Here is a 23,005-nt window from a genome sequence, read left to right as displayed (position 1 = left end):
GAATTCCCTCGACTCATCAGTTGTGACTGGGGCCGCAGGAGAATACAGCACAGAGAAATGGGCTGCAAAGACATCTGCTATTGCTTGGGGTTCCCTCAATATCTCGCCATCTACATTTAATGTGGTCATCCAGCGGTTCGCCCTTTTCCGCTGGTCAAGCCACGTGAGTAGTTTGCCTGCCTTATCCCCATGTTCATATTTTTAGGGTTTTGTCGCTAGATTTTGTGCCCTGGCTGTCTCCCTGAGCAGACTACTGTATTCTTGCCGTTTAACGTCAAGTGCGTGTTTAGTCTGGGGTGAGTATAAGCCTTTGCTCAAGGGCGAGTTAGTTTCTCTCCAATGTTTCGAGCTGCTTCATCTTTTCTTTTTTATGGCCTGTTGGTAGGGAAAGCATGTCTCCTCTCACTACTGTTTTGAGAGCCTCCCGGAGTACTAGTGGCCAGTCCAGTGAGCCAATGTTGTCTCTGATGTAGTACTCAGTGGATTTGGTGAGGCCAGCCCTAATGCTCGGGACCTTTAGATACCATGGGTTGAGTGACATAGTCTTACGTGTGGGAGGTACTCCTAGCTTGAATTGTGTCCAGATCAGGGAGTGAACTGCAATACATCATACCAAATGCTGCACCTCTGTGAAATTTTGCTGTTGATTAGCTGGTGTGATGATCTTATCTATTCAAGAAAGACTGTTTGAGCCCCCCTGAATGAAATGTATATTGCAGTGCAAGAGGGTGCAGCCTGCGACATATACCTACCAGTCCGAAAGCAACCATGAACTCTGCCAGGTGCGTTCTGGACAGTGGGGAGCCCAAGGTGGGTAACGGTCTATTTGATCACAGAGCGCCATATTAAAGTCCCCTCCAATTATTAGGTCCCGTTCCGCTAGGTCTAGTATCATTTTGCTCAAGTCTGTGAGTGTCGGCCTGTGTAGAGCTGGGGAAACATAGACCGATACAATATTGACGTCCCTTCCCTCCTAACTGCCAGTCATAACGCGAAGCGGCCTGGTTTGTCTGTGTGGGTGCTGTTTACAATAAATGGTAAAGTTCTTGGGTAGGAGTATGCCTGTCCCTCTGGACCCAGAAGTAAAGCCCGAGTGTATAATCAGCCTATACCCCCAGCGGTGTAGTGCCTTGGAAGTATTGCGACCAAATGCGTCTCCTGGAGAAGAACAATATTAAGCAGGCATCTCTTTATATACTGGAGCACGATACCTCTTTTTTATCTTGTCTCCCAGTCCATTAACATTCCAGGAGATCAATTTTAGTGATGTTTCCATTTTGACATCCGGAATGTAGTGATATGCTTCGCTCTGTGTGCTAGGTAAGGAATAGTCCCTGGTTCCGGATATGCCTAGGTTGCCTCTTTTGGAAGTGTGTGGGTACTGAAGGCCTCCGACGGCCGCAGCTATTCAGTGAACTCGTGGTATGATGGTGCTCTGCTTGATCCGCTCTTATAAAAGCAATTGGACATGGGTTCTTACTAATACAATCGAACATACAACAACTTCTTGAATTTAGAAACGTCCCTCCACCCTGCCTCCCTGCATGAAAAAATATAAACTCCTCCCTCCCCACTAACTATGCAGAGTGCCTGTCGCCCCCGTTCCCTACTGGCTGGGGTGTGGGTCCCTAAGCCCGCGCCGCAATCCCCTATCAGAAAACCGAAAATGACATAAAGACAAGGCATGTACTGCAAGTTGGAGTATGGGCAGTTTGGAGTCCAGAGGGCAGGGGTGCAGGGAGGGGGGTAAATGGGAGGGGGAGATATCGATTTTTATGTTTGACTTCTTTGAAGTGTTTGTTTGTTTAACACCACCACAGAGATATCAAGCAGGAGTGGCTTCCAAGGGTCAACAAAGATGAGTACACTGCAGGAAACCGGGGTTAGAATTCTCAGTTGGAACGTGAATGGTCTGGGAGATAAAGTCCTTTCACAGTGCGGGCCAATTGGCCAGACACACGAGGTAGATATATTGGGGTCTCGGGTCAGTGGGAGGGGAAGACAGCTACATTTGTCTGAGTATACGTACCACCTGGCCTTCAAAACAACACTTTCAGAGACATCGGAACTATACTCCAGTCACTCCCAGAAGGCCTGCTAATATTAGGAGGGGACTTTAATGCCGTGCTATCCGGGGCCCTTGACCGGTATCCGCAGAGAGACCTCAGATGTGTTTGCCAAACTTTCTTGAGTCAATGGGGCTGGTGGACGGTTGGAGGACACACAATCCAGAAAGGGCAGGCACAAGAATCACATCACACCACAGGATCACAGTTCCAGCCAGGCAAAGCAAGCAAAAGAAACATATTACACACCTGCAAACACAGGTCCATTCGGGGCAAGAAGGTAAAAGAAACCCTTCAATCCTGAGACCACAAGCCCAACCATGAAAAGCAGGAAAAAGAGACATCACACTTTGGATCACAGGTCCAATCAGGCAAAGTAGGTAAAAGAAACAGATCACACCTCGGATAACAGGCCCTGTCAGGGAAAGGGGGTTAAAGAAACTCTTTGATCCTGGGGCACAGGACCAGGCATGGGAAGCATGTAACAGAAACATAACACACCTGATATCCCTAGTACAGACTTCAACAAGCAGCTTGTGAGCTCCTGGTAGCTCACCAGATACACGTAAGTAGCTCTCCTGTGTGCAGCCTAGAGAACTAAATTGTACGTTTTCCTTTGGTTGAATTAATATCTGTATACTTAAACTGAAATGCATGCATTCAAGATACAAATGTGTATTTTTAGTTGATGGTTGGGGGGGAGTGTTGAATTTATGATATATATTTAAAGTTGATATTTGAGTGATACAGATCAAACCGTGTTGGGAAGCATAAATAACTAATATTAATAACTTTGTGCTAGTGGCGGAGGATCTCTTCCAAGGCTGCTTTTAAATTGGAAGCAAAAAGATTCCTCATGAATAAGTTCTTACCTTAACTGGAGGGGCAATTTTTAGCACTAAGTGCATCGGACATACTATAGTATTGGTCATTATTCCAGTATATGATTATTATTTAGTTTTTGGTTATTATTCCTGTACATGATTTTTGTATTTACTCCCCTTAAGTCATTATGCTACATCGTCTTGCACATTCTTCATTCACCAAGGTGTTTAAATGATCTGTTAGATGTTTCACCACTTGATTCAATGCCTTTTATACGCCCCATTTGACTCATGTTTAGACTATTATTTTGGTATTGGTTATATTCCTGTATATGATTATTTTACTTACTCCCCTTATTTCACTATGCTCCATCGTATAGCCCATTCCTCGTTCACTCAGATTTTATATATGAGCTGTTATGTGTGCACTATTTAATTCAACGCCTATTATATTCCCCATGTTTGACTCCTGTTTGGATTTGTTACCTTTCCTTCTTATTGTAAATCTCTTTGATATCCTTCGGGATCAAGTTTGCGCTATGTAAAACTTAATAAATATAAATAAATAAATACACTCACTTATCGGGAGCTCACCATAGCCTATCACGTATTGAATACATTCTAGTCCCAGCGGCACTAGCTCACACTATTGGAGAGATTCGCCACCTGGGCCGAGGCATCTCAGATCATTCCCCGGTCTGGATGAGTGATAGGGTGAATGCCGGGAGGGTGGCCCTCATTAACCCATGATATCTTAAGGACCCAGGCACCCAGAAGAGCATTTGCCCGTACTACGGACATTTACTTTCAGGAAAACGTGGGTACGGTTGAATCAGCTCAGACGATATGGGAAGCTTACATAACGGTCATTCGGGGTGAGACTCTTTCTCGAATTGCCGGGAGAAAGAAGGAAAGGTAGGCAGATCTCGTACAGGCGGAGGAAGGAGTATTAAAAGCAGAAGAGGATGTAGCCCAAGCAGTAACGCCAAAAATACTCCATCTCCTGAAGTTAAGACAAGACTAATTTAAAAGCATAGCGGAGGATAGGGCTAGGGCGCAGGGCAGAGAAGTCCAGAACAGAATCTATGAACATGGGGATAAAGCGGGAAGGCTAATAGCATGGTGGGACAGACGAGACTGGTCATCCCGCCTGGTACTGGAGTTGCAAGACGAAGGCTCCGCCCCCATAGTGGACCCACAGGTAATAGCTGACGCGTTTGGGAAACATTACCAGACAGTGTACCGCACAATCAGTAGATTCACAGAGGACGAGAATAGCGGGCAGCTCAGGGACATTAGGCTTCCCACCCTCTCAGACAAAAATAGAGTATATTTAGAATCCCCACTAACGGATGACGAAGTAGCACAGGCAATAAGGGGTATCAATTCAGGGAAGGCATCAGATCCTAATGACATCCCCATTAAATTTTACAAACTGAGGCCCGACAAGATTGCCCCTCATCTCCGCTCCAGGTTTGTGGAAAGCAGAGACAAAGGAATACTACCATATGATCAGCGTGTCTCAAACATAGTAGTCATACATAAAGAAGACAAATCCAAAACTAACTGTGCGTCATAAAGGCCTATATCGCTGCTAAATGTTGAGCCTAATATTCTCGCAAAACCGCTTGCATCACGCCTAATTAAAGTTATTAACACATTAGTCCACCCTAACCAGTCGGGCTTCCTGCCACACCGTAATACGGCCCTTAATCTACGCCGCCTACACTGAGTACTGGGCAGAGTACCGACCATACTTGAACCAGCTATTTTGGTGTCTCTAGATGCCACCATGGCATTTGATATGGTCGAATGGCCATACCTCTTGCGGTGTTGAGCAAATTGGGGTGTGGTCCTGCATTTGTGAGCTGGGTCCGCCTGCTGTATTCCAGCCCCATGGCCCGGGTGGTAGTGAACCACCATAAGTCTCCAGATTTCCAACTGAGCCGGGGCACACGCCAGGGATGTTGTTTGTTTCCGCTCCTCTTTGCATTGGCACTGGAATCCCTGGCGGCTAGGATTCGGCAAGATCAAGTAATTCACGGAATGCGATGGGCCCAAGGCTGGGAGGACAAGATCTCGCCATACGCGGATGACATCATTCTTTATATGACTTCTCCAAGAGCCTCATTGATTGGTCTCTTCTACATTCTCGCAATATTCGGGGAAATTCTCAGGCTTCACCGTAAACTGGATAAAGTCAGTTGTCTATGTCCTCCAGGGAGGTCCACCCACTCTACCGAGGAACTGTCCGATTCAGACAGCAGCGGAGGGCTTTCAATACCTCGGCATCTATGTGATGCTAAATGCCAGACCTCCGCTTTGCCCATAATCTGGAACCACCTGTACGGTGGCTAAAAAGCAGTGTCCGACATTGGAAGTCCCTCCACCTTTCCTTATTGGGTAGAGCGGCCTTTTCAAAATTATAGCCCTGCCCCACTTTCTGTACGCTCTCCAGAATGCAATGGACCCAGTCCCTGCGTCCTATTTCAAAGAAATAGAAAACCTTCAAAGAGAACTCCATTGGGACGGCTGGCCCCGAATTGCGTTCTCTAAGTTGACGCTCAATTGGTATGACAGGGGCAAGAAATACTTCTGGGCGCAACACCTTGCGGCGATTAACCATGGGGTCTATGGTTGTCCGAATGATCCCGGATACACCATGGACAGATGGTTGCTTCCAGGGGGAGATTACAGCAGAGCATTATATGCCAAACCCCGCAGATTCCCCCTTACCGGACCAACTGTACACTCAATCTATATATGGCATGCGGCCAACAAACATCTAGGATGGGTTGATAAATTCACATTGGCTACTCCACTATGGAGTTCTGAGAGATTGGGGAGCCTGTGAAAAACCAAGGGCTTCGACAAATGTGACCTTATCGGAATCTTGCAAATTAGAGATATCTGGGGGGAGGGGGGTGACGGTTATCACTTTTGCCTCTCTTAAACAGCAATACAGCCTGGCAGACACTGAATATTATCAATACCTTCAAATACGACATACCCTGCACTCCCAGGTATCCGGGAACACCACGCTTCCAGAAGCCTCCCCCCTAGAGGACAGAATACTTGATGGCCATCTCCCGGAGAAAGCCATTTAGCTTATCTATTAAAAGTTTATTAATATCATGGCAGACCCATTACAAGCCTTGAAGGAGAAATGGGTCAGAGATGGCTTGGAGCTAGATGAGGAGGACTGGCAGGGGGCAGTTTCCTCCCCGCGGGACGTTGATATCCAGGCCAGGCTGAGATTGGTACAGCTCAAAATATTGCATAAGATCTACATTACAGGGCCTGGCTTGGTGCGAATGGGTAAAGCGGAGAATAAAGAGTGCAGAAGAGGGTGTGGGGAAATTGGAACATTTATACACATCCTGTGGAATTGCCAACGCATACAATAATACTGGCGAGCCATACACCTAACGCTACGAGAAGTCCTACATATAGATATAAAGCTCGAAGGTGTCTCCTTAATGTTTGGGAGCCGACAGATCTCAATACATACACTACACAATGGACAACCCTGACATACATGATAGCAAAAAGAAATATAGCACAGCAATGGGGGCGAGCAAACCCCCCAAACTGAGCAAGTGGGCAGAAGATCTAGACTGGTGCATGTTCAGCGAGAAGTCAGTCTATGTTGCAAGAGGGTGCCCCGGTAAGTGGGGAAAGGTATGGTGGGCATGGAATCGAGATAGAGGGGATATCTGCACCCCACCTACTCACCAGACGGATACTGAAACTCTGGAAACCCCTTGAATTCTCTCAATCTGTAAATGTGACCTTATGTATGATCTTGATGTTTGGAAATACGTAATTATGATGTTGAATGCAAAAATGTTGTGATGGTGAGTTATGTCGAAATTGTTCAATAAAAAGAAATATAAAAAAAAAAAAAAAAAAGACAAGGCATGTATACATTACAGTGATCGTCCATTGTCCGCTTGTTGGAGATCCCCGTCTCCATGGCAAGCCATCCAGCGAGGACCGCCCAGACAGTCAGACGGGCATCTGCAGGGATCCGGCCCTGTGTTCCCTGTAGTGCGAAGATGGTTGGATAAGATTGAGTCATAGCCCAATTCCACCGAGGGGACTTCTTTGTTCTGATGCCTCCATTGTACAGGCTCTTCGGGCTGCTTGTCAGATCATTGTTTATAGGTTGATCCGCTCCTGGACCGTGGTCGCCTTTGATTTTCAGCTTTTTCAACCACGTCTATCCTGAGTTCCCCGGTCTACAACTCTTCGGCAACCATCCACCCAGTCCCATGCGTCCTCAGCAGTGGTGAAGAACCAAGTTTTGCCCTCCGCTTCTACCCTCAGTTTGGCGGGGGACAACAAAGCATATTTCAGATCTTTTGAGGGATTTTTGAATGTCAATGAAGCTGCGTCTCTGTTTTTGTACTTTCAGGCTAAAGTCTAGAGAAAAGATGATAGTGTTGTTCTCGTACTTGACTGGCGGGGCAGTGCGGGCTGTCTGCAAGATGATGTCTCTGTCCCTAAAATTAAAGACGAGGGCAAGCAGCGGTCTTGGCGGCTCTCCCGGTTTAAGTTTACCCCTGAGAGATTTTGAGTGAGAGATTGCGATGTTGCAGATAATCCATGACAAAACTATTCGACAAATAGGTCCGCTGGAGGTCTCTCTGCCCTCTCCGGGACTCATAAAATCCGACCATTATTCCTCTTAGATCTTCCTTCGTAGTAATAGAGTTGCTCACCAAGCAGCTGACTGGAGGTTTGCAGATTGACTACCTGTTTTTTGAGTGCTGCAATGTCCGCCAAGAGGGTGACCGCAGTTACTTCAACTGCTTTGAATCTGGTGTCCATGTTGCGTACGTCTGCTCTTATGAGGGATACTTCTGTTGAGACTGAGTGTATTTTTGACTCAAGAGGTACGCCCGTTAGTAATGGCCGCCATGATATCATGCAGGGTAAGTTTACCCCGCTTGGCCACAGCCTGCGACTAGAGTGGCGCCGGTTCCTTATTGCTATCCATTTCCCCCTTGTGTTTCTGCCATGAAAATGTGTCCAATTTTGATTAGTGGGAGGCGCGCCCCCCTTTACTCCCACCATTGCGTTGGATGAGTAGTGTGGGCTGTCGGGTACTCACTGCTGCCTGCTTCAGGTGGGGGGGTGAATCCTCCCCCTGTCGGGTTCCCCCGTGGCCCCCTTGTGGACCTTGGCACTCACGCCTTGCTCAGTGTTCCAGATGGGTCAGCGCACCTTTGATCATTGGAGGGATTCTGGGAGTAATTCATGTATACCTTCTTGCACCGGAGAAGTAGCGTTTCAATACCTATGTGCGCAGTGTGCTGGCCTTCGAGGGATCAGCGTCTTAATTGCGCAGCTCTCCTGCCGATCCTCAAGAGATACTCTGAGAGGCTAAGAAACCCACACCGCCATTTTGAGCCGCCTGCCAGTCTCCTTGAGTGTGTGTTCCAAAGGCTTTTCGGGGCGTTCTGGCTCTTGAGCTGCACTCGGGCCCCCACCTCTGTTGCCCTGTGGAGGCAGACTGTGCGCTTTCAGTCAAGTCGCACCTCACACTTGGCCCGCAATGTTAGGTGCACACTTGCCTGTTATATTGATCTGGGAGATCCTCTCCACCTCTGAGTCTCCCGTTGCACTCAATTACAGGGGGGTGGGGGGGCCTCCTCACGTCCCGCCCGCCGCAGGCACACGTTTCCTTGTGGGTGCCTCTGCTGGATCCCTCTGTTGCTGGGCCTGTGCCCCGTCACTATCGGCAGCAGTGGTCTGCACACTGTGTTGGTCGCTTGGTGATTGACATCCGCCGAGGAGCTCAGTTACTCGGCTCCTCTCCCAGACGGTCTCCGCCACTCAGAATCAATGGTGGGAATCCACAGCCTCCGGCGACGGAGGCCCTCCTCTACTATAGGGCGTCTCCTTCCACCGGCGTGTCATCGCCTGGGCTGGCCCTTACCTTAACTGCAATGAAGGGCAGGCAGGAGCTCCCGCACCCCCTGTCAGAGGGTCAGACTCATCCAGGTAGGCTTACGCCCCAGATTGTGCCGTTCGGCCAGATATTGCACGGATTTTGAGGCGATGGTCAGGACGGACTGGCCGAGCCACGTTAGAGTGTGGACATCTTCCTCCGCTGCTGGACACGCCCTCTCCCATTGTCATCTTTTTAGAGTTACAATAATGTTTGTGTTCCTGCAACATTCATGTCATACAGCAATGTCATTGAAAACAAAGCCATCCTACAGCCACATATGTCGCTTGAGTTGTCTCATCCTGCTGCTCCATTATTACATGTGGCGCCCAATGCCCCATTGCTGCTGCTATGGCGTCGTCAGACCGCAGATGGATATCTGCGCCAAACAGTGAGTAGTCATCACTGAACAGGAGCACCATGAACCTGCACATGTACAGAGGCAACGTTACACCCCCTTTCATCTCGACAGATACCAGGGCATGATGTTGACATGTCCAGTAAATATGTCCACATTGATGTCACTGGATCAGGTATTTCGATATTTTCATTACTGGTATGAGTGTGAAAGAGGAAGTGTGGAAGAGGGGTCTCCTGATGCAGTGCAGTGCACCTGACTCTTATGACATCATGTTTGAAGTTTCTGATTCACATCCGGACACTTATCATAGATTCAAGGACCATTTCATGAAATTTGTTCTACCCCAGAAGAAGTCGAATATGAGTGTCGTGTCTTTAACTTTATGTGGAAAAACTCTGGTGAGATTATTGACATTCTTGTGACATGTCTAAAAGTGTGCACAACCTAACAACAAATAAGGCTGCAAAAAGTTGCAGATTCTTGACTGTTTTAGGCTTCACATTTAGGAAAATGTTGCTGGGAAAGCCGGAGGACATCTTGGCGGTGGCCCAGTCAACACACACCGTGGTACTCAAGCAGTGGCAATGGATACCAAGTCTTGCAGAGAACTGTGTTAATGACTCCTGCTCTTTGACTAGAAAAGCAAGGTACAAATTCATCAATATTGTTTAGACTCCCACATAGAGGTGAATGCCCTGTGCTCACTGGGAAATTTGAGACTTATGCGGCAAGGCTCATTTCCAAACAAGACTAGTCCACACATCTCACTGGCCCAATCTCTCCAGACCCTCTAAGGAAGGACAGTTGACTGACAAATCATATCATTACACAACAAGCCATCTCTGAAAAGCATGCCTTGAATGACTCTTCTTGTAATCTACTTATTGTGCATTAAAGAGTGTCTCCAAATTTTACTCCATCTGAAACAGCATGAAGTTGGGATGACATAAAAGATTTATGCTGGACAATTGAATCTGTGGAATACAAATGCCATTCTTGGTTGATACTGAATCCACAATTAATGTAATGATTGACATGGCGTTTGCCAGGCTGCCGAAGAACATTCAACTACAACCCACAAATGTCTGAAGATTTGCATATGGCTCACATACGACATATATGGACCTATTTTGATGAACGTAACTTTGTTTTGGTATCTTGTCATTAACTGAGGTATTTCGGGAGTAAATTCACCAATAATTCAAGGCCTTTCGAACTGGATGTACTGCAGTGATGATTTTCTGGCATGTGGCCCGGCGATTTTAGAATTTTCAACTACTGTGTCAGCAGTGCTTAATTTGAGCCTGCGGTTGCAGGTGGCACACCCTGCACTCATTTTTGGGGCACTTATTTTTTCTCATTTGACAATGACCCAGTAACCTGCAACAGTGAGATAACAGGGCAGGGGGTGCCTGGTGGTGGATTACAGAGACGTGAAGTGGAATCAAGACTATTCAGCCTTAGTAATCGACACACAGACATTGAATAGTGCCAGCCAGAGCTACGGAGCAAAATTGTGGTCTCACCACTTATTTTATTACAAATTGAGCAGTATGTTCCAGGTATAACCAGGATTTTCCATTCTTTAGCTGGCACTGAGAGAGCTCACCAAGAAAAGACTTGCTTATCCGTGACCCCGACACTGTCAGAATATGAAAGAAAGAAGGAAAATATACGGAAAATCAAGATGGAAACAAGGAAAGAAAGCTGCAAAAGGAACCTTATGGCAGCATTGGAATTAATAATTTAGTTGCAATACTGAGTATTACCACAGAGATCGACCTGCCGCGATACAGGCTCCTGCTGACTAATCTAGGATTAGTAGTAGCTAGAAGAGACATAGCTAAGTACTGGGGGACCTGCCGCGATACAGGCTCCTGCTGACTAATGTAGGATTAGTAGGAGCTAGAAGAGACATAGCTAAGTACTGGGGGACCCAGCAACTTCCTACACTCACGGAATGGAAGACTAATAGGGACCAATATATTGTTGCGGAGAAAGTGATTTACAATTGCTGTTGGGAACATCATTTGTGACGCTCTTCTCCCAGCAGCAAATTCCGAAAAGTCTGGAAGCCATGGATAAAATACTACAATCTGGACTTAGACGCAGATGGGGGAAGTCTAGATCTTTCACACGGCAGGAGAGCCAAGTCATTAATAACTGTGATGCCTAGCCTATGCCTGAAGGTTACGACTGTATAGGAATGGGCAATGTATTTGCTTATATGCAATGTTGATGTAACTCTATGTTTCTCATTGAAATGTCTGCTACAATACCTTCCACCCATTGCTGTACCTTGCTGCCCGCAATTGAGTATACTGCATGCATTAATGACTCCTTTTCCCAATTGTAGGTTTTGTTTCTCAATCAACAATATAAAAAATAAAGTTTTTATTAAAAAAATAATTTAGTTGGAAGATGGTGTGCTCACTTATCTATTATTGTTCCACGCTACATTACATAGAGATGGAGATGCTGCTTGTAATGAGCGCCCTCTCCATCACAGCTCCTTAATATCCCCATTTCCCAAACAAAAGAAGTCAGAACCCTTTGCTACTATGGCCCCTTCAAAAATGCCTCTGCATTGTGTAACTTGAAACTTGAATTAGATACAGCTAAATTTAAAAAAGGTATGTCAGTTGCACCTGCTCACCTCTCACTTAGTCTATCTCACTTATATTTTTATTTATAAAGTTTTATATAGCGAGACCTGCTGAGCTCTTATGTACTTCACTGTGGAATTAATGGAGATTTTTTCTCCTACACTGATGAGAGGTGGAGCTTCCTTTCATTAATGTCTTTTCATATTAACATAGATGCTGCTATGGACATTTATCACTTCCTTTTCAGTGGCCCGCCATTTCGCTCACTCATCATAGGAGAGTGGCAGTACTGGCTGTGGCACAGGCCTTTGCTGCAGTGGGCTACAACCTATCTGCAACTCTCTAGTGGAGTTCCATGTGTTGCGGATGCGCAGCTCAGTTCGCCCTACCAGGGAAGGCTAGAGCAACTTCTCCAATCTTTGCTGCAGCTTCACTTTTCTTCTTCTTCTCCTCACCAGGGGATGCCCTAAGCCACATTTCTTCTGCTAAAAACGTGTTTCTTTTTCTTTGCTTTCCCAAGTTAATGTGGTATAGAAGCTCTCCTCCCTAAGTCTAGCTTGACTGTGCAGTAGTCTGCAAGACATATTGTTGCCAATTCTTTAAGCTATACAAAGAATGGTCTTTAGCTCAATCCATATCCCATGTGACTATGGGCCTGATTTAGATCTTGGAGGGCGCTCTGTCAAAACGGTGATGGATATCCCGTCCACCGAAATTTAAATCCCATAAGATATAATGGAACTTGTATATTGGCGGAGAGGATAACCGCCACAGTTGTGACGGAGTAACGTGTCTGCCAAGATGTAAATCAGGCCCCGAGTCCAGTGTCTCTGTCCTTTAATAACATTGCTGTTGGGACCATCATTTGTGACGCTCTTCTCCCAGCAGCAAACACAAAGTCACCTTAGAATCGGATGCTACCCTCATGTGCATTCTACGGGCCATGCTGCCAGAGAGAGGTCTCTCTCAGCTTTAAAAGTGTTCTTTGTACACTATGTCGTTGGCTGTAGTCCTGTCTACTTTAACACTTGAGAATCCAAAAGCACTATTCACATTGTTACATAGTGGGGCAAAATTCAAGCTATTTGAGACTTTACAGCAGGACGTTTTAGGTAGATCATTACCCTGTGCTGCATGGCAGTGAAGAAGGGGCAGTATAAGGTATTACTCTATTTCACGGTTCATGTCAAGAGACTGATGCTTCTGCTGGAACAAATTGAGGATGGGATGAATATAGCTATATGAAAAGCTGTTGATAATATGATGAAAAACGTAATATTGCGACCTAATGTGTATTATTGTTTTCTCCCATGTCCGTTTTCTCTCTCTTCAGGTCCAACTGGCAGTTAGCGAGTCTGGGCTTGAAGTGCCTACTCTGGAACGAACAACAGCACTGAAAAAATTCTACCTCTTTCCTGGCTACTAACAGCTGGCAGTGCAGTAAGCATCACTCTGGTTGGGATCACAGCAATTTCCCCTGATATACAAATGACTGTTCTCGTGCTAGGGTAAATGAGCCAGGTCCTCATCAAGGATATAAACCCAGATGCTGGACTCCACTTGACTTCGCTTCTGTTCAGGAATAACAGTTAAATACTGTTTCGTTTGGTTTCCCTCTCAGGAAAATAGTAGAATTTGGTTGTATTCTGTGTTGCTCCCAAGGACGGTTGACTTAGTGGACCCATAAAAGACCATCTCTTTCATCCTGCTTGAGTTCCACCCGCCTTAGTCCTCATTTACCCAATGACATCAGCAGTCATATGATCCCACTCCCAACTACCAGTTTTCCTGCGGCAGATAACACCCATTTTGAAGCGCATTGCCAGTCCACCAGCAGAGGCAACCAGCCCTCCTGGAAGTGCAAGTAGAAACATCTTGCCAGAAAACCAACCTCTGAGGCCTACGAAACAATACCCTCCCAGATACAGATTATTACGGGATTAAATTACTCCCCTCTCCCCCACAATCATCCCCAGGGGGATCTCTCGGCGCCTGCCAGCACAAAAACAGACCACTCGCCCAGCCTGGGCCCCTAGAACAGCCAGGTTTTTAGACTCTTCTTAAAGTGGCCCAGAGATGTACATCCACGCATTACTTCCAGTAGCGTGTTCCAATGGAAGGGGGCAAGATATGAAAATGCGCGCCCTCCCATTCTGGATTTATTGATTTTACAAGGTACTAAGAGATTTTGATGGCTGGATCACAGCTGGTGCCCCGGAATATACGCTCTCACCTTCTTTCTTAGGTATACCGGGCCCAGGCCTTGCCTTGCCTTAAACACCAAGATAAGAAGTTTAAAGATTGCTCTGTTCCTAACGGGCCGCCAGTGCAGGGTTTGCAGCAGGGGACGGGACGGGGTACGTCTGGGCTTATTCAGAGCCATTCTTGCTGCGGTATTTTGCAGTATCTGAAGCCTAGAGAAAAGTTATTCCCTGGCACCCACCAAAAGAGCGTTCCCATAGTCCCATAGTCCAACCTGCTCACAATCATCCAGAGGGATCCAAGGAAAGACCTACCTTAGCATTTTCAAGATCCCAAAACAGGAACTAGACAGTGATTTTACATGGTCCTCGGAAGATAGCTTGTTGTCCAATAGGACTCCCAGATTCCTAGCCTGTTTTGGGGGGGGGAGACCCCCAGTTCCGAGGCCACCAATCCAGTGACCAGAGTTCCTCCGCCTTCCCAAACCGGAGGATCTCCTTCTTATTGGAGTTGAGCTGGAGAAAATTATCTCTCATCCAGGCTGCTATGTACAACATACAGATCTTAAACTTAGTTCTTGTGACCGATGGATCCGGATCAAATGGGATTATTACCTGTGTGTCGTCATTGTACAAAATCGTCCCGAACCCACAAGATTTTATGATGGGGCCCAGACAACTGGGCCACATATATGTTGAACAGGGTGGGGCTTAAGATGGAGCTCTGAGGAACACCCTTATCGAGTGGGGTGGTTGCTGACTTAAATGGCTCTAGCTTGACCCATCTGGATCTGTTTGCCAGAAAGCTTTCCAACCATGCCAGTGCTTGGCCCTCGACACCAATCTCCTGCAATCTGCAAAGCAGGATAGAGTGAGAGATGGTGTTGAAGGCTGCCGACCGATCTAAAACACCAGCATGGTGGTTGTCCCCTTGTCTAGGGACATTCTAATGCTGTCTGTAACTTCCATCAGGGCTGCCTGTGTGCTATGTCCAGCACGGAAACCTGATTGAGCGGGGTCTAATAGTTGGTTCTTCTCCAGGTAGCTTGTTAATTGCTGGTTAATCATCTTCTCCATGACCTTTGCACAACATGGCAGAAGAGAGATCGGCCTATAATTTTTCATCTGATGGGTCAGCTGACGTTTTTTTCAAAAGCGGTCTAATCAATGCATTCTTCCACTTATCTGGGAAGATGGCCATCCCCAAAGAGATGTTATAGACTATTTTAGGGGGGCAAGCAGCACACAGGAGAGAGAGAGAAAAAAAACATGTACTTTCATGGAGTGCTGAAAGTAGTTCACTATCCCTAAATGTGAGCAGTGGAAGGATACAAGCCATCCAATCAAACGGATCATACAGAGGCTATGCACCAGTGGAGGCACAAACACAAGAAGAGGAAAGTAAGACATCGCATAAAAAGCTAGCAAATGAGTCACAGCAAAGCCATCCAATGGTAAGCACTGGGTAGGCTGTAAGCCTCTGTAAGTTCACATTAGGTTTTTTGCAACCAGACAACCTTTCGCCATCTGGTAGGATTGACCTAAATATGAACCCACACATTCTTTACCCTTATAACAGGGCTGACATGTTTTTAGCTTAACTATGGTCCTACTTTACCCAGCAGCTTCCTCAGTCTCTTATGGTACTAGTAGTGTCTTACTGCCCAAATAAGATTTGAGTGGGTCTAGAACAGCCACATCTTGGTCTCTTGAATGAGTGCTCATCACTGTCTTCTCCTTGCAGCGTACAAGTGATTGTGCTTAGAACTCTGGCCTCCTAGGTATGTACAGCAACACAGCAACAATAGCTCAAGGCAGCTGTATTACTTGCTGATCTTGGTCAGTTTCACAAAACCAAAGTGCCCTCACAAGGTTGAAAGATCTCTACTACTCGTGCAGAAACTCACTACCACAACTAAAGCATCTGCCAAAACCAAAACCATCTTTAAGGTGGTTAAGTATTGCATAAATCTTATCAAATACCCCATTGCCCAATAAGCAAAACATGCACCAACCTGAATAAGTTCTTCCCGAAAAGATATGATCAGCTCCAACATAAACAACACCAGTCATGGGACTACCATTCCTTCCAACAGGCCTCCTAGATTATCAGAGTGGACAACATTAAAACTCTTGTGAAACAGACTTTGTTGATATCTTCATTGCCCCCTACACTACAATGTATGATCATAAAATCTCTAATCTACAGTTGCCAAGTCCATTTATGAATGTGCACTCACACATCATCTTAACATAATCAGTGTCTCCCTCTTGCAAGACATTTTCTCCACTGTACTCAAAGATGGGCTAAAACATCCAGCTATTCGGAGAAAAAAACAGGAATTTGAATTGCATCCTCAACTACTGGCCTGTTGGACATATATCCTTCCTCAGAAAGAATATCCAGACAAATAGTTGCCATCCAACTGAAAGAGCGAATCAATTTCAACTTCCTTGTACATGACTTCTAGTCTGTCTTGAACCCATGCTGCAGCGCTGGGACAGGGACTCTCCATGGTGTGGATGACAACATTCTACTCACCGACAGCAGTGACCTCTGCTCCCTGGACTAGCTCAGTCCCTACTGCCTCTCTTTATGTATATCTTTAAAAGGGTGTGTTTACATCTTGGGGACTTATTGCAAAGAAGCAGTAAAGCATTTTACAAAGGAAACAATATGTTCTGTTACCAAGTTGCAAAAGCAGCAATCAATGTTTATAAAAGCTCTGTTGGTAACTAAAATGTACTTAATGGAATAATAGAAACATTTTACAACAGAGCTGATGGCCAGTGGGAGAGATGTTGATAGGCAATTGAGAGAAAAGGACGTTTTTAGGTTCTACCTGACTGTCTGGAGTGAGCGGGTAAGTCTCGGGTGAAGGTGGATAATGCTCCAAACTTTAAGGGGTGTTAGAAGATTGGTACTGCAGGTGGCGCATCTGGGTCCAGTGAGGGAGCGATTTGCAGAAAGGTGGCACAGTTTACTTGGTTAGATAGCTTCACATATAATGCACAGTGGCTTAAACTTTTTGCATGCTGTAATTGGTAGGTAATGGAGGTTTTGAAGGGTGAGGCAAAGTGGTCTTCATTGTGTTTCCAAGTGATTGGGTGGGCTGCAGCATGAAAGATGGCCTTTTGTGGCGGGGAGCAACGGGGTGACTGTAGAATGCAGGAAGCCAGTAAGCACAGGTAAGGTGGATCATTCAATTTATAGATGGAAGCATCAAGGACACACTTACTCCTGTGCCTTTATTGTATGCCCATGAACATTTGAAGTGTCTTCCAGGAGAAAATTATCTTACCTGGTCACTAACTCACAAAGCAGTGCTCAGCACATAAACTCTGCTCATTCCAGGCATTGTTTTTATTGCTGTAAAGGAACCAATCCTGTTTTATTTGTGGGTTCTATTTGGATTGTCTTGAGTGTGTGTCAGCTTGTAGCGAAAAATACCCTGTGGTAGACCACAGAGATCTACATCTTGTAATTTTATGTCTGGGAAATAAGGAAAAATTCAGAACTTGTGCTATGCCACACCTCCTACAAGGTAGAGTAGAGTCCCTGTGGTGTTAGGTTCTAAAAGGCAGTGTGCATTCTGGACGACTACATCTCAGCACCAGTAGGAGTACTTTGCAATCACCCTGAATGTATAGGTTGTGTTACTCAGTGGTTTCGAAAATTTAGAAATGTGTTTAGTGTGCATACAGTCTGTTTTTCTAATCATTCTGCGATTTGATGTATCATGAATATATGTGTACAAATAACATATCTGGTCGTATCACTGGTGCTGTTACTGTTAAAGTATACATGCTCTAAGAACACCAATTATCTACCAATAGGGTCAGGCTCCTGACATGAGAGGTTTTGTGTGGTGGGCTGCACAAGCAAGGAAGGTACACGTGAGATATAAGCACATCACTGATTACCCTGTTTCTTTAACTACCCTGTAGACAAATACTTAGAGGACCTCCAGGAAAGGACAATGATAAAAGGATAATCCTACAGGCAGGCGGTGGGTTCTACCTCAACATTACACTGCAAAGCACTTTGAAATTAGTCCACTTACCTACTGCATGTCAGTTGTTCACTGTATGGCAGCACTGAAGATGAGCAGGGGATGCTTTTTCATTATATCTCAAAGAGTTAAGAGCAGTGCAATTTAGGCTCCACCCTCATACATCGCAGAAATTCAATTTTATACTCACATTTTACATTTTATTCACTGTGTACCTTAACTTCATTAAAACGTGTGAAGCATTTTAACATATTAATACAATTGAATCATTGTAGATTGAAGATTTATACATGTATACACTAATGTTGAGTTGAAGAATGTAAGCATGTATTCTTTGTTGATGTTTTACATTTACACTTCAAGCTATATTTGAATATGTAAACATGTACTCTTTAACTCACGTTTTGCATTTATTCTTCGTTATACATGTGTATGTATAACCATGTATTCGAAGTGCACATTAAATGCTCAGTTAAACAAACCTGACTACATACCTCAAATGAAATGTGATTTGCTGTGCCATCATATTCATTCTTTGCATGTGTATTATCATGGTTTTCGTTAACTAGAGAAAGGCTTATTGTTTGTATTATCCTGCTGATAGGGAGGCCTGGAGGGAAGAACTTGACAGTGGCCTACTGTTCATCATGTACCAGGACGGATAGATGTTCAAGGTTGAGAACTGGAGTCCCAGTTCGATGAGATGGAAACTGAAGGAATGTTGCAAATGCACTTGAGATACAATTTGATTGGTTTGTGGTGGTGTGAAAGGAAATAAGGATGTTTCTGAATCTCCTGTTACTTTTAAATTGGGGTTCTCACAGTTGGGAGACAGAAAAATACCCTTTAGACTTCGAAAGGTACTCTGTTCTTGCCTTATTTTTACATTTGTGAAGCTTTATGCTAAACACTTATTTCCGTTTCTCAAGACTTCTACTGAAGTCTGATCATGCTTTCATGCTCTCGAATTAGAGACCCGTAGTAGATTTGTGAAGCTTTGTGCTAAACACTTATTTCCGTTTCTCAAGACTTCTACTGAAGTCTGATCATACTGACACCTTTCATGCTCCCGAATTAGAGACCCATAGTAGATGATCCTATACTTAACATGTTTAGAAGAGAGAAGGGAAATTTCCTTATGGAATACCTGTTTGCTTTAATCTATGTTTTCATTGTTGCAGCTATTTCAATGTTGTTTCTCGATCTGTTGGGTCTTAACCTACTTAAATATTTCAACTTATGTGCTGTATTGTTATATTTACTAAACTTACTTTTGGCTTGCATATCTAGTAGATTGATTGGTAACCCACAATAAAACCCTTTTACTATATTCGGCTATTTCTGGTACTTATTGTGGAGTCACAGTTGCTTCGCAAGTTAAAAATGTATTGTTGATGTCTTCTCCCTTTCAGTGCTTCACGTCAACCAAAAAAGGTTCATATGACCAATGGGGAAAAATCTTTAACGACGTCACTAAGAGATTACGTTGTAAGGCTCGGCGCTCTTTTGAATCAAAAGAACATTTCTAAATCAAATGCCAAAATAAAATGTGTAGACTTTATATTAATTCTCTTGTATCTTCTTTCCATCACTCTTCTTTACATAACTCATAATCTATCTGTGCAGTACATTACTTGGGAATCAAAATATAGTCTGTCTATTTGTGTTGTGATTTTGAAGTCTAGATTCAGTATCTCAGGCCTGTAAATATGTATGACCTTATTAAGACCCGGTTGTCCAGCATTCACAGGTTTTCCCAATGTAAAACCTGTTTAATTTGTGCAAGGAAAAATTGCATCATTTCCAGTTTTCACACTCAGAAAGAAGAAGCAATACATTGTACTGCAGCTTTGTTCTCCATTCCATGTGGGAGAGGTGTGGCGCCGCGGCCAGGGCGACTGACGCTGGAATCTGGGGACCACGGTTCGATCCCCGGCTCCGGCGGCAGGTTAGCCCAGCACCATGTGACTCTGGGCAATAGCTCGTTTAATCTTCCCGACGGCCCCCAGCGCCTAGAGACCCTTACGGGTGATTGTGCGCTTTACAAATGTGGACTTTATTCTGAGGTGCTGAAATCAGAATGATACATTAACACTACTCTCAGGGCGGGCTTTAGCACTGGTGGTGCCCGATGTGACAATTTTTGTTGACACCCCCCAATGACCACCTACACTGATTCCCTCACTACCAACCTTTTAACAGCGCCCCTCAAGTTTCCATAATCGCTCTCTCTCATACATATTGTTTTATAGCGCCACGCATACCAGTGTAAGGTGTTCGAGCACTTTACATCACATACTCATTAACAACAACAATCAATCATAAGGTGTGTAAATCAGTGTATAGAAATTGTTACATCAGACAGAGGACTACAAGGGACAGGACTCAAAGGTCATCCATACTGGTGGACAGCATAGTTTAATAATACTAGGTCTGGATAAGCACAAATTCAGAATTTAAAACATAACACCATTAATGGGGATTGCCTTTACTAATAAGTTGATTTCTACCCAAGTGAACCCTTTTTGCAACATTAGGATAATGAAAGACTGAACGGAAAAAAAGGAAAACACTCAATATATACCTTGCATGCACCTCTTTAATAATTGTTAATTGGTCACGGTTCTATATTATATTTTAAACATATAAACTGCAAGTAACAAAAGGGTCTCCCTGGCAGAAGCAGTAACGCACTGACCTATTTACATTGTATGCACTTTGTGATCTGCGCGGTACACCAGTTTTGCAGTCATTTTAACCTCCTACTACTTTATGATGAGTCAAAACTTCCATTGGACAAAACTCTGATCTCTCTGCAGCAGATTCAGTAATCACCTTTACATCACTTGCATCACTCTGCCTTTCATCCTGCTGACTACAGGACGTTATCTGTACACGGCTCCTTCCAGGCAACACTTTGACCGACAAACAAATCAACATATCCATTGAGTGAATACTACTCTACGTACTGCATAACACTGGACCACAGTGAGATACACCCACAGGCGGCTATCTGAGTCTGAGGCTTTATTACTGACGACCTTTATACCTATTTTGCCTACCTTTGCCTATGATGCCCGCTGCACAGGACCTCTAATCGCCCTGAAGAAGCCCTTGTTTGGGCGAAACGCTTTGGGTGTTACCAAAGAATGCAAACCAAGCGTACCTGAAATAAAGCCACGCAAAGATTTTTATCAACGAGTTTTTTATTACTTGTCAACTTGTATACGTTGTATATCTTTACCTGTTACTCGTTCTTATTGCCTCTCATCCACCCTTTAGGCATGTCACTTATATCACCTTCACATTTTTATACTTACCAGAAAATTGCTGGATGCCAAAACTTGGCAGCATTCGCTTTTTAAATGTTATTGTACTTGAAAATGTGGCGCCCGCCGCAAAGTCAGCGCCCCGCTCGGTAGAACCGATCACACCGGCCTAGAGCCAGCCCTGACTACAGCCACTATTCATAGAGTATGGCATTAATATACTAAAGGCCTGTGGATCTCAGAAGTAATGTCTTTGTTTCCCATCTCTAAAGCAAAAGCCATTTTGACACCTAGGGGGCTATTTACTAAGATTTAATGCTGTGCTAGCATCACAAAAGTGATGCAAAACAACAATAAATCTTTTTTTACCGATTTACTTTCCAGCGTAAAGCTTGTTTTACGCTGGAAAATAAGTTGAAAGTAACATAAAGTAGCACATAGCGCTGCTTTACCTTACTTAGTGCCAAGGGGGTGGGGCATGGGTATTTCCATGCTGCCACCCAAGGTTGTGACACTAAGCCCTATTCACTTAAAATATTAAACAAGGTTTGGCAACAGAAAATAGCGCCCATTTCAGATAGGCGCTAGAAAGGAGAAATGCTTTCATTTCTTATCCGACTTTGCATGTGTGATGCACTGTACAGCACACATACATGTTGGGAAATGGTTTAAAGTTAATCTAAGCATAGTATTTTGTACTGGAAGGAAATCCTTCCAGTACAAAACATATGCTAGACTCACAGAGACACCCTTGCACTATGGTGCAAAGGCGTGTCTGTGGCGCACAGTCATGCATTTCTGGGCCGGTGTTAGGGAGAGAGGCGAAGAGAGACATATTTCTGTAAACATGGTACTCTCCTGCTCTTTCCTCACACAGCGCCGCATTTGCGGCTGCTGGACTGCGCTGCGTCAGAAACTGGAAAATCTGGCTCCTAGTGTGGCAACATCTGCAGCACCAATTGCAAGTAAGGAAGTTAAGATCTTCTCAATTGTGACTGACTGATGAGGAGGATCTGATTAGCAGCTCAGTAGTGAGTAGCTATTTGCTGACATATGAGATATTAGTCAGATTTTGCGAGCTGAGATAGTTCTCATGAGTTTTATAAAGCATTAACCTGTAATGTTCTTCTTTGCTGAGTTCACTGGTAGGGTTCTAGTGAGCTGAAGCTTTGAGCTGAGATACGTTTGGTTTTTGGCTGACAAAGAGACCCTGTGATTATGGGATGACTGTTGGTATTTTTATTCAGACACTCTGCGATGGTGAAGTTTTTTGATCTGGGCTGGAAGGATGGAATTCGCTGGTTGAAGCTTGGTAAAATGGTTCTTCTGAGATGTGACTATTTTTATAATGAGAAAGCTGGCATGGCTTTTCAGAGTTACAGGATGCCTCTGCTGTTTTCTGAGTTAGGCTAGCATGTATGGTTTCTTTGAGGGTTGCTGGTTGGGATTTTCTGGTTGTGATTTGCCAGGATGGGCCTCTGAGCTGAGGCTGAACATTGAAGTTCCCCTGACTTGAGGTTGACTGGTGAAGTTGTTTTTGGTTGTGGCCAACTATGACTAGGTTGTGATTAATCTTTGTACAGTGTACACAGCTACCAAAGAGATGGTCTCCGTGCAGAGCTACCTATTGGGATTTTGGCATCTTGTGGTTGAGCAGAGGAGTTCTTCTAAATTGTGGCTTAGCTGCCCAATAAGGTCTTCTTGGCGCA

General features: G+C 44.7%; 1 protein-coding gene across 7 annotated transcripts in view; it reads left to right on the top strand.

Annotated features, from left to right (window-relative positions):
- LOC144822239 (caspase-1-like) overlaps nt 1-19,588 on the top strand; it is a 415,881-nt gene extending 396,293 nt beyond the window's left edge. For 2 of the 7 annotated variants that reach the window (XR_013608591.1, XM_078679501.1), the window contains 2 exons: nt 13,147-13,253; nt 19,440-19,588. Coding sequence is in view for 4 of the 7 variants with exons in the window: in XM_078679501.1 (XP_078535627.1) it covers nt 13,147-13,239 (93 nt within the window). In the remaining 3 variants the exon portion in view is untranslated. Of the gene's footprint in view, nt 1-13,146; nt 19,358-19,439 lie in introns of those variants that run through there. The other 5 variants (XR_013608590.1, XM_078679500.1, XM_078679502.1 and 2 more) reach the window with 3 other exon arrangements.
- Nucleotides 19,589-23,005: the final 3,417 nt, after the last annotated feature.

Source organism: Lissotriton helveticus, chromosome 3_1 (assembly GCF_964261635.1).
Source record: "Lissotriton helveticus chromosome 3_1, aLisHel1.1, whole genome shotgun sequence".
NCBI classification, from domain to species: Eukaryota; Metazoa; Chordata; class Amphibia; order Caudata; family Salamandridae; genus Lissotriton; species Lissotriton helveticus.
This window is presented reverse-complemented; position numbering and strand designations above follow the sequence as displayed.